Source organism: Hylaeus anthracinus, unplaced genomic scaffold, assembly GCF_026225885.1.
Source record: "Hylaeus anthracinus isolate JK02 unplaced genomic scaffold, UHH_iyHylAnth1.0_haploid 11989, whole genome shotgun sequence".
Lineage (NCBI taxonomy): Eukaryota > Metazoa > Arthropoda > Insecta > Hymenoptera > Colletidae > Hylaeus > Hylaeus anthracinus.
The window spans coordinates 15,816,221-15,827,783 of record NW_026534337.1 but is presented as its reverse complement, the minus strand read 5'-3'; the positions used below and the strand labels follow the sequence as shown (position 1 = coordinate 15,827,783).

General features: G+C 47.3%; 1 protein-coding gene across 5 annotated transcripts in view; it reads right to left on the bottom strand.

Moving 5' to 3' along the window:
- Positions 1 to 2,352: 2,352 nt before the first annotated feature.
- The window catches only part of LOC128887495 (zeta-sarcoglycan), a 137,713-nt gene continuing 128,502 nt past the window's right edge, over positions 2,353 to 11,563 (bottom strand). For all 5 annotated transcript variants that reach the window (XM_054143470.1, XM_054143471.1, XM_054143472.1 and 2 more), the window contains 3 exons: positions 6,280 to 6,469; positions 4,707 to 4,899; positions 2,353 to 3,746 (listed from right to left, as the gene is read on the bottom strand). In XM_054143470.1, the coding sequence (XP_053999445.1) occupies positions 3,383 to 3,746; positions 4,707 to 4,899; positions 6,280 to 6,469 (747 nt within the window). In that variant the 3' untranslated portion in view covers positions 2,353 to 3,382. The remainder of the gene's footprint in view (positions 3,747 to 4,706; positions 4,900 to 6,279; positions 6,470 to 11,563) is intronic.

Sequence of the window (11,563 nt, the reverse complement as noted above, 5' to 3'; positions counted from 1 at the left end):
AGAGTAATTTATCTATTCGACGGATTTGATCGAGGCGAGAACCCTTGAGGCGCGAGTGTTTCAACCTCCGCTTTCAAACAATTCCTTCACTTCCGACCGAGACAGCTACTCGCGAGCCTCGAGCGTCTCCCCGCCGCCGGGGCAATCTCCTTACCTTGCAAACGTTTGCACGATCCACCCTTCCATCGTACTCCGACCCTGCTCGCCAAGCAACAACCTGTTATAGCGGTCCCGTAATTTGCATTTACACTTTAAACAAACACGCCAGGCAATGGCGACGTTAGCGCGGTCTCTGGGATCCTCCATCGAGTTCTCCTTCCAACGTCTCCGACTGTTTCTCTTTGTCTCTAATTCTTGCCTTTACTCGTGTCACGTTACACCGATCGAGCGAGTTTTGATACACCGGACCGACAGTTTTCTGGATTCTAAATTCTAGCCTAACTTACCCTTTATATTTATTTGAACGCAAATCGTTTCGCGATCACCGTTGTCCCCTTGTTAAGCGTGTGCCACCGAAACGCATCCCTACCGCCGCTAATTTCTTTCAACCGTTCGCGTTCACGATCTCGATAAATCTCTTCCCTGGCAACGGGCCAACAGACGATCGAAACGGGGAATTTTCAACAAAATCCTAGCTAGGTCCGTTTGGGGTAAAACTAATTACGATATCGGTGGTAACCGAACGCGACTGTCCCCCTTGAACATCCCCGGAAACCGAGTACTAATTATACCGGAGAGACGACGCGTCCCGAATACCACGTGCGTGGAAACGTCCAGGATGACGTAGCGCGAAGCCAGCTTTCGCGTGGCACGTGTGCCACTAATTCGTATTTAAAGCTTTATCGGCCGCGCCAGTACACCGAGCAACAATTTCACGCTTCACAGAATCCATCTGACAGCCGCTTCCAGCATCGACTCGCTGCTCGCCTCTCATCCCCCGCCGAGATAGAAGTTTCGCGGGGTGAACGAAACAGAGAAGCAACCTTACCTCGAGTAGACAGAAAACTGCAATCGTGTCGCGTCACTCGAGCACGGTGCAAGTAATTTAACTGGCAAAGTACTCGGTAATAGTCCCGTACTACGTAAACAAAGCGACCGGTTAATTAATCAGACCACGGTTCGGGCGCACTGACGGTTTCCGAATAGATTCCAAATTAATTATCCGCTATTACTTTAAGACAGTTCGTGCCAGGAAACTTTTAGCGCGACTAGTCAGTCCTTTCGCGGACGATCGAGAATTGTGCACGCAGAGGAATTCGGTAAATAGCTGTGAATTAACGGACCCTATCGGCACCTGAGGTTTCGAGCGCGAGGGGGCACATGGCGCAAGTTTGCGAGGACTGTGTGCGTAGTCGAGGGTATAGAAGCGACCGAGGTTGTATGGTATAGTCAGATCGAACCCGATTTACCGCCAAAGTCCACTTCTCTGACCGCAAATCCGTGCAATAGGGATAACTCTAAAGTGGCCTTGAGCGGTGAGACGGCGTTGACCCGACTGTAGTCTGTCCGCTATTAGATCGAGACCTGGTTCGAAAATCAATGTTGATATTAGAAAGTTATCGAGATAGCTTCCTTCGAGTGAAGGCCAAAGAAGGCTAAAGACTACGGGTGGTTTGTTCTGTTCGCGGTTTACCCGCTCGACCGAGCGACAGTCCAAAAGTACCTATTCCCTATAAGGATCTGTTACGAGAGCAAGCGTAGCAAGTTCATTGGAGCTCTTTCTCCGTTCTTCAGCTTGTTCCTACTCATGCTCCCCGTACCTCTTCGTATTAGGGTAATACAAAGGGATCTGAGAAGCATTTTTCAACCAGCGAGTATTCTTCGCTTGGCCGCTGCTAATTCACACCGCCCACAGTCCCTCCGGCCTGCTTGTTAGATTACTCCATCCCCCGTCTGCCGTTATCCCAACTCCTGCCAGCGTAGCTGGAGCCGTACTTTGTTTCCTTCCAGGCTGGATGCAATTTTAATCTCGAATTCCGAGAAAATTACCTTGCCGTCAGAACCGTTTAAGGGGCTACTAGGTGAGATTGCCCCTGCTACCTGTCAGCTCGCTTGACATATACTATATTATGTAGCGAGATCGGCTTCTCTCGAAACTATTTTCGTTTCGCCTAATTTCGCGCCTGTTATCGCTTATCGTGCCGTTGGCTCGCGAATGCGCCGACAATGCCGAGAACGGCCACCTATACCATCCGAAGGTGTTCGTCGATATTAACCGCGCCAATTCGTTGGTTAGCGAAACTTGGACGGTTCGCTCGAGAGTTGGACGACGAACGACGATACGTACCTGGTTCATAGTCTCGCGTTCATCCGTGACGTGATCTGTCGATAAAAGAAAGAATGGTACTGCGATTAATAATAATAGTAACAATAACGACTTTATTGCCACATACATAAATAGATGGACATGGCCGATGTACAGCGTACAAGCTGGATCACAACCTGATCCTTTACAGTAACTACACACGCTTCACCCATTACCGTAAAACACACTTCAAAATAAACGTTCCTCTAATCGCGATGCTTCTCTAATCGGCGTACCGGAACCGAGCGAAAAGGCATCGTTGCCAGAAACTATATCCGTGGCTGTAGAATAAGTTGACCGTGGAAAGCCAATTACGCCCACCTCGATTACAGTCAGCTCGCAAGAGGCTTTGTACGCACGGGCACTATTTCTCGTATTTCCTTTAGGTTCCGCCCGACAACACGCTCTATCTTTCGTTTTTGGGGGTCAAAGGAACTGCAAATCGTTGCCTATCGACTGGCCACGCGAACGTTTGCGCAAAGAAACCAGGGGCGGGGAAACGGACTCGGCCTAACGAGCAGGGACAGACAGGAACGAGGTGATGATTCGATTATCATCCGTTGCCTACCGATATATTCGGGCACTTTTATTGATATACAAGATATACATCACGGAGTGGCGCCGTCGACAATGCTACGTACACATACATACATGCGACTCGCGGCTAGCCTCGGGGAATCGCGTTCCCCGGGTCAACTTGGCCAGAGTTTCGAGTGTCCTTCGACGAGACGCCTACTACCAGCACGAGAGCGTACAGTTCCTCGATTAGGTCCAGCGCTCCAACGGAGCAAACGTGGCTCTGCGCGAAGGAACAGCGCTGCGCTGCTCTAGAAAGGAAACACCAGCGAAAAGCGAAAGGCCTCGGGCGATCTCGGGACTTTGACTACCGTACACCGTCACCTGCTCGAATATCTATGATTTCCCGCGACACAGTTTCTCCCCAGTTCAATGCGGTGGGATTCGTCCGTTATCGTTGCGCGTTTCACGGAAAAACTTGTCTTCGAATTGTCGGCGCTGGCCGACCTTGAGAATCCGCGAGTGTCGGCCTCTTTGCGTTTCAGTAGAAATCTCGACGTATTAGCAAATCGATTTGTCGGCTTGACAAGTACCCTCGGGTCTGGCGCGAAATAGTTTGCCGTTGGCACAGGCGCACAACTGATAGCTAGCTGTCTCTCTCTGGTTCTGATGGGAAGACACCCTGGAAGAGTATTGCTGTTGTTGTTGTTGCTGCTGCTGCTGGTCTCTCGACGAGTGTCCTTGGCTGGGATTCGCCATTTTCAAGCCCTTCATGACCACCGTTTTTGCGTCCAGTCTGATGGCACCGTGGACGCTTTGGAGCTTGAGATCTGTCAGACTGGATGCCGATATTTCGTTGGCCCAGGATTCTATCACCACGTGCTGAGGCGCGCTGATCTTCAGGGATCTGGTCGCCGACTCGAGTCTGTCAACATAAAACAATTAATCTTTACGTTCCATTTGCACGGAAACTTTGTTGCGTACCAAGAGGCGAATGAAGATTTCTTCAAAGAGTCAATGGAACGAGAAACAAACGTTTCAAAGTTTCGTGTAATTCTCACGCCACTCCCAATTACCGAACGCGGAAGCGGAGAAATCTGCTTGGCGTTCCAGTCGCGCTTGGAAAGATACCAATATGCCCGACAACTTGCGCGCAATATCGCGCGACAAAATAATACGGCATCCATTCGGCTGCAACGTCAGACTCGCAGTAATCGATCCTCCTTTCTGAGAAGTGGTGAAGCGGCGTCTTCGACCATGCCTTTCTTCCAATACACTCTCACCCCCGTCCCCGTCGTCAACCTATTGCTTGCAGCCCCACCACCGCGCCCAGGAATCCTCGGTATTTCATTTCTGGCATAAATCCAATCCTATGAATATAATTTTCCGCGCGAGCAAAGTTTTATTGTAATCGTAAATTCATCTGTAAATTGCCCGACACTATCAATAACCACGGAATCGGTACGTCGTTCCTTGCGAACCGCCTCGTTCTTCCGAGGTTCCGACTGCTTCTATTGTTATACATTGCTTTCGTATGCGAAGAATCGCGTCGATTGCCAATTTCGTTGACACTTTGAAGACGTTTCAGCGAGCAGAGCGACATTCGCTTGACAATGACAACGTTTACACGCGGCGAACAGTTATCGTTCGTTTGGCGATTGACGATTTTTAAATTAGACAAATAATAAACAGCTGTTAAATTTACGGTATCCTTAATATTAACGTCGCCGAAATAAAAACAGGACGAAAATACCGATTATTGGCGGGACATTATGTTCGACCGGAGGTGCGTTTGCTGTGATATTCATGAACGCTGAAATATTCAGTGAATCATTTCTGTTCCACGGGGGAACGGAAGAAAATTCTTCTTCTCTTGTGCGATTACCTGAGACCACGGCCCGATTCCCCTCTGACCAGAGGCGTTTGAACGCTGCCCTGGAAAACGGCACCCCCGTCGCCAGTTACCCTCAGCATTTCCGCTCCCACCTCCACCTGCTCCCTGTCCGCCGAGAAGAGAATTCCTCCTCGAGGGTCAGTTATTCGGAAGCCTCTCGACACACAGTCCACGCGATCCTCGCCTGGAAACGGACAAAGGACACCCGTCCAGCATTTTCCTTTGGGACTGCCACACTTGACACGGAAAAAAAAAATGAAATTCTTCCAAGGGACACGGAATAATCGTGGATGGAACGAACGTCAATCGAAGTACAGGTAATTCGAAAGGTAGCCCCGAGATGCAATTGAGCCAAGGTATTGTAGAGGAACGCGTAGAATATCACTCGAGGTAAGCTGAATATGCAATGAACGAAGGACAAGTAGTGCAGCGTTGAAATTTAATTTGTATCGTTATAAATTTCGGTATAGAGTGAAGCATCCAGAACGGAATGCTTAAACGTCTCTAAGGCTCCTTAAGGTAGAGAGATTTTGTCAAGGACAAAGCTTCGTGGTTCGTGACGTATTTTTTGGAGAGTAAAGGAACGAGTTGAATGAGTTCTATTGTTTTGGCGGATACATCTCCGAGACCGTTTAAAACACTGATTGTCGTCGACAGTAATACATTGTACCACGGTCTTTATCTCAGAGATTGTTGCGCGATTTTGTTTCGTAGTGTAAAACCGATATGGCCGAAATGTTCGTGTCCATTAACAGACACATCAAACGACACACAGTCGTATGTTATCGATATTCGAATTCTTCCTTTTGTTTCCTACGAGTACACAGAAAAAAATATGTGGTTACGTTGAAAAAAAAAAAATATATTCATTCACCTTGAGAGCTTTGAAAGTACAGAAACCTTGAGGAAAGTAATTGCTGTGTCGGCGTGTGAGTCTCTGTCCTTGAAAGAATTTTTACATTTTCAAAAAATAATAGAGATATTTAGAACATTCTTTTCAGGCGTAACAACGTGTATAGCAAAAAACGAGGTCACTATTTGCCGCGTTCCATTGCTTTTTTGAAACCTGAATTTATACTTGTATTTTGCTAGTTGCACTAATTTCAACTATTTAACGATTTAAAATAACTGCAAGCCGTCACATATACTTTCAGTAATTTCTGTATTGATTTTAAAATTATTGTTGCTCGAATAAACTGCGGAGTTCGAATTTTGTTATGAATTTAACATATTATACGACCTACTTAATCGATTCGAACATGTAGAATTAGCAAAATTAGCGAATTCATCCATTGTATGAATCTTTCAAGGAACGAAGTTCGTTGATTATTTAACGTAATGAATTAGTTATTGTTGATATGGAAGGGTAAGTTAAAACGACGGATTCTTGAGTTCACAAAAGTTTGAGCAGGTTTAAAACATAGCAAACGAGTTGACGCACGAAGCCTAACATTGCCAAAGTTTATCCATCGAGCAAAGTTGGACTATCGATTACGCATTAATTTCAAGCTGAAGCGGCAAACAGGTGTATGCATGAAACTGTACGAAATTTCGTGGGTCTCACCAACTGTCAGTCGCGCGAGTAGCCGACCATCGTGCGACCTGGCCGAAGCGGTGAAGTTGCTCCACGACTCGAGGAAGAGATTCTTTCCTCGCCTGGATCTGAGGCTAGAGGCCACGAGGGCATCGAGAACCGCGGCCTGACCTCTGAGCTCGATCCCTCCGGGCACCACCTTCAGGGAGCCGATTCCCTCCTGAAAGAAGAGGAAATGACTGTCAGGAAATAAACGACCCTTTCTGTCGAGGCATTCTGGGTCGACGTCCTCGCGATCGTCGATGAAAATAGAACCGTAGGCCTCGGTATTAAAATTCGGTCGAGGCATTTCTGACTCCGGTTCCGTTTCCCTTCTCCGTCTTCTCCTCATTCTCCTCGTTCCTACCCATTTTCTTCGCATTTTTGCAGGTTGCGCCGCGAGAGACACGGAACGAAAAAATATTAATGCAACAAAGTTCGCTAGGCTGTCGTACGAACTGAAACGATCAGAAAAATCTACACGCAGCGAGTGATATATTTGTTCGGATAGTTTTAATTTTTAAGGTTTAGTATTTATTTATCCGGCGTATTTGGGAATTGGGAATGTAAACATCCACTGTACCGTGTTTGTTTACATTTTGTTGTTGCCTCCCTTCGCGTCTAGGATGGATGATAAAACTTGGCTTATCGAACAAAATTTATTTTACGAAAAATGAAAAAGTGAATCGCTCTGTGTTTAGCGGGTACATTCGAGATGCTTGTCACTGGTCTCGATATAGATGTTTGACGCTTTTGTCAACGCGTATGTGTTGTTTTCGCATATCAACGACGCGTGAGATACCGCTCGAAATAAACCTGGAACGACGGGGCGTGTGAAACGCTTGTGTCAAGCGATGCTTAGAATTCGTTAAGGGTGGCAAAATCGTAGTATTATACAGACTTTTTCCATTGCTTTTGTATATAGATGAACGTTATGAAATTTCGAGTCATCGTTTCTCGTTTGACGTATATATATATTGATGTAGTTCTGCTCCATGATTCAACGAAACGAAATTAAACGCCACCGACTGACATTATTAACGTTTCAGACGGCTGAATAATAAATGCAACGATGGGGTACGCGCGCCGCGGCTACACGCCGAAGCATCGCGCGGTCGCTAGCTTGAAATATCTCTCGCACAATATTGGAACAGTGGCGTAGGCAAAATTTTATTTCGACGTCGGTTCGCCACGGCAGCTCAGGAATAGGTAGCTTCGAGTGTATCGAGCGGAACGAGCGAGCGCGAGGAGACGAACAGAGGATTGCGCTATAAAGTAGACACGTTGCGCGTTCCCTCGTATTCGTCTCATAAACTTCGGGTATTCTTCCGCGCGGCAGACTTATCCCGACCACGGAGAAACGTAATTCCGCTCGTGAAATTCAATTTCGCGTTACATTAATTGCGTCTCGACGCGAGGCTCGCGTCTCCTCTCCCGTCCCCCTTCTCGCCCTTTTCACTTGCTCCCTCTCGCAGAGATATCCGGTCTCGATCGACCATTCACTTTTTCGCTGAGGCTCTCGAAGCTTCGGATAAACGTCGATAACGCGTAGTAATTGCATTTCAAGCGACTTCGGGCTTATCGCCTTTGGTACGGGGGAACAAAACGGAGGAGATCGGTTCGACCTTAAAACGGATGCCACGAAAAAATGCTTCCTTCCCTTCGGGCATGGCCGGCCGTTGCCGTCTACATTGGTTTCCGATGATTAGCCACTCGATTGGAAGCAATTGCCACGCATATACTGTCCCGTCCCGCCGTTTCCGCTTATTATTGCGATTGTTCCGAACGAAATGTTGCAGTTGGGTAGACGCCAGTACACCGGCGAACTCGGCCTGGCTTACCGAAGTCGGACCGAACAACTGCCTTTACGATTTTCTGGCTTTTCCGGCGAAACGTATTGCGCTCGTACCGCGAGACGCTTGCAAACGATCGAGTTAAGTAGTCGATTAATTTTACCACGTAATTCCAGTTCCACCATCCGTGAATCGAACAGCAAGAGCTATCGCGTATCGGGGTTCTTTCGCAAAATTTTATTCTATAAAACATCAGGCGATTCTCTAACGTTACATACCGGCTAATACCGTTACGTTACACGAGAATTGAAAACGGTTATAGTTTCGATTCCGGTTATAGTTGCAACCGGTTCTCCCCTCGATTTTGTAGCTGTTATTACTTCTCGATTTTATAACGATTCAAAACGAAACCTTTGCTCTTGATTCTGCACGCGTCGCGTCGAATCAAGTCCTACTGCGCTGCAAATTGAAACAATCGCGGCCATTATCAGAAAAGGCCGGCGAGTGCCGGTACACTGGCGGCTGCCACCGCGCTTGATCCTTGTTTAAATTCCCGCAGCCGGAAGTGCTGGCATTGCTCCGGATGCGCACAGCTGCGGCCGCGGTTACTTTCCATCGCGCCGCCACTCGATTAGTCAAATCGTTCGGAAAACGATACGATCTCTTTGCTCCTGTACTTAACCGTAATCGTAAACCCCAATGGCGTCGAGTGGGTCGTAGAGGGGGTTGCTTTTCCGAATCATCTTACGGCCGAAAGGCGGACCGTAGGAATCGATGGCGATAAAAACCGAGAGGACAGACGTCGTTGAACTTTCGGCTACCAAAGTCCCGCGACAAAGTTTTCATCGATCATCGACCAATTCGAGAAACGATGACTTCCTCTGCACTTCGAATTGTCTAGATACCATTCCAGACATTGAATTTGTTAATTCGACAAGTTCTGAAGTAACGCAGATGTACGAATTGGAAAGAGTTGGACGAAGTACATAGGTATTCGCAGGACCGAAATGAATATGTAGGTCGCGCTCGTAAATGAGATCTCTGATATCCGGAATTTTTGAGACTGAAAACGTCCTTTCCTGGGTTCCGGTTTGATCGACTTTTCTAAGGCGTGTCGTCTTAATTCGTAGTAGATTTATATTAAGTACTTTTGCAGTGATTCGACATTATATAGCAGTAAATGGTTGTCGGCTGGTGGATAGCTGATTAACCTATGTTTTTATAGCGACTCGCGACTTTATGGAATATTGAGTAACCTAAGTGACCTAGTTCTACGAATAATTGTCGCTTAAGTTCAATTTTACCTTTATCGGATGAGTGAACTCGATGTAGGTGACCGCAGTGTATATTAGCTAAGTGTCAGACGATCGATTTATTCATACTCCCTTAAATATCAACTTTAAAAAGTTCATATATTATAAGAACAAGGTATTATGCGGCATGCATACATTACCGTAAATATCTGAAACGATTAAAGCGAGAGTTACATACCGTACAGCCGTAAACTTTATTTCGAATTCGCGAGTTTGCAGATGGAGCAGTCGAGTAAATTTCTGCCGTCAATCACAGTCGCGAAAATTATCGAGCGGCCGTTCGACAGCCGATCAATTCTGGCGCGAACATATTCGTCCATCGTTGAACAAAATCAGGTGGGTGGCGTTCGCGATCGGAATCGAATCCTGTCGTTCTTTCGTTGGGATGCAATTGATTTCCCGTACCGCAACTAGTATTGTTATTTCGTATCTAGCGTTTACTCTTAGATTTGTCCGTCGCGAGCAACGCAAGTGTTCCAAACGCAGCTTCGATGTTTTACTCCAGATACTGGAATACGAAACGACGCAGCGTACGGCCAGTTCGTCTTCCGTGTCCACGGTCTGTTTAGTCATTCACGAGCACGAACGTCCGAGATCGCACGACGAGCGGGCAACCGGGTTGCAAAGTGACGCGATATTCCCCCGGGGTGCTCGAGATTCTCAGGATCTCGAGACCTCATTGGACGAGGTAGTACTCGCGAGAAGTGCTCCGCGCGGAACGTAATGAAATCCAAATAACACCCCTCGCACGCGTATATCATCGTAACGACGTCCTCGGACGACGCCGCTCCTTTACTAGCCGTTCATAAATTAATACAAAGCGCGTTGCTTACAGGGTTTAAAATAGGATAGTTCCGCTTACGTGGCCTCGGGCTACTGCTTATTTTTCACCGATCATTTTCATCATCGCTATCGTTTGCTATTCCAGTCCGTGCGAGCTACATCTTGTACGCTATTACCGTTTTCACTATATACTTAAACTCTTGCAACGATGTGCGGCTTACTTCGCAAAGTTCCTCCACCATTTTCCGTCGAACGCGGATTGTCCGAAATATCAAATGTCGCAATCGTAATAACGGGAAAATAATCCGATTCGTTCACGTCCGAATTCCACAGTTGCTTGTACGACGTACGGCAGCACAAGGATTATTTCGTAGTTGTTGAAGCGAAACGCAAACCGAACGCGACCGTGACCCGTGACGCTGTTAGCGAGCGCATACTTGCCCTCGAGGGGAAGGTGAGCGCTCGCGCGCGCGCAGACTTCGTTCACCTAAACCGCACTCGTAATCGTACACATGTAGTCGGTACGTACACCACGTTAATGCACCTCACGTAATTATCCCGAGCTGGACAGGAGTCGCCTAACTTCTGCCGCGAGTAATCCGACTCGTAGTCCTGTCACCACCTACGGTCCCGACTCACCCCTGTCGACCAGGCCTGAGACCACCCTCGTGCATTGCCACACCACGACGACATTGCAATTTCGTGTTATTTTACGTCGCGCACGGCGCAAGGATTAAATCGCGGAGTGTTCTGATGGCCGGGAGTCCTGCTATCTGACCAGGATTTACTAACGTCCGGTATGATTTCGTGGTTGAAACGCGACAGTGCTGTAGCGTCGATGCTCGAGCCACGGGGATTAATTCGTTTCGTTCGTCGTGAACGCAAAGAGAGAATAAAAAGGTGGAATTTTAGTCTTTCGACGGGAAATGAAATTAACCAAAAACTCTAAGAGGAAAGTTCAGGCTGAAATGTAAAAGCGGTAACAAAGATTTTTCTGACCAAAATTATGGAAGATTTTAACGAATGAATCTCGAGGAGAGTTCATACTCGTGCGCCTTTTGAAACTAAAGAGAACGATCCGCGTTCGAACACCTCGTCGCGGTCAATGATCGTATTAATTTTCTATGGGCGAACGGATCGAATCGACGCAATTATCATGTTAGCAGGAAATGAATTGTTAATGCATTGATAAGCCAAGCGTACTCGTCGTCCATTGGAATGCGGCGTACAACGACATTCGGTTTCTCTCTCCGTTGTCGCCATATTGCGATCATCCCCTCGCGCGAGCTTTGTGTGCGTCCACGTATACGCGTCTGTATCGAATAATGGAACGCAAAAGGCAGCTCGAAGAAAGGGACGTACTTTATAACGAGCGGCCCTTGCAGA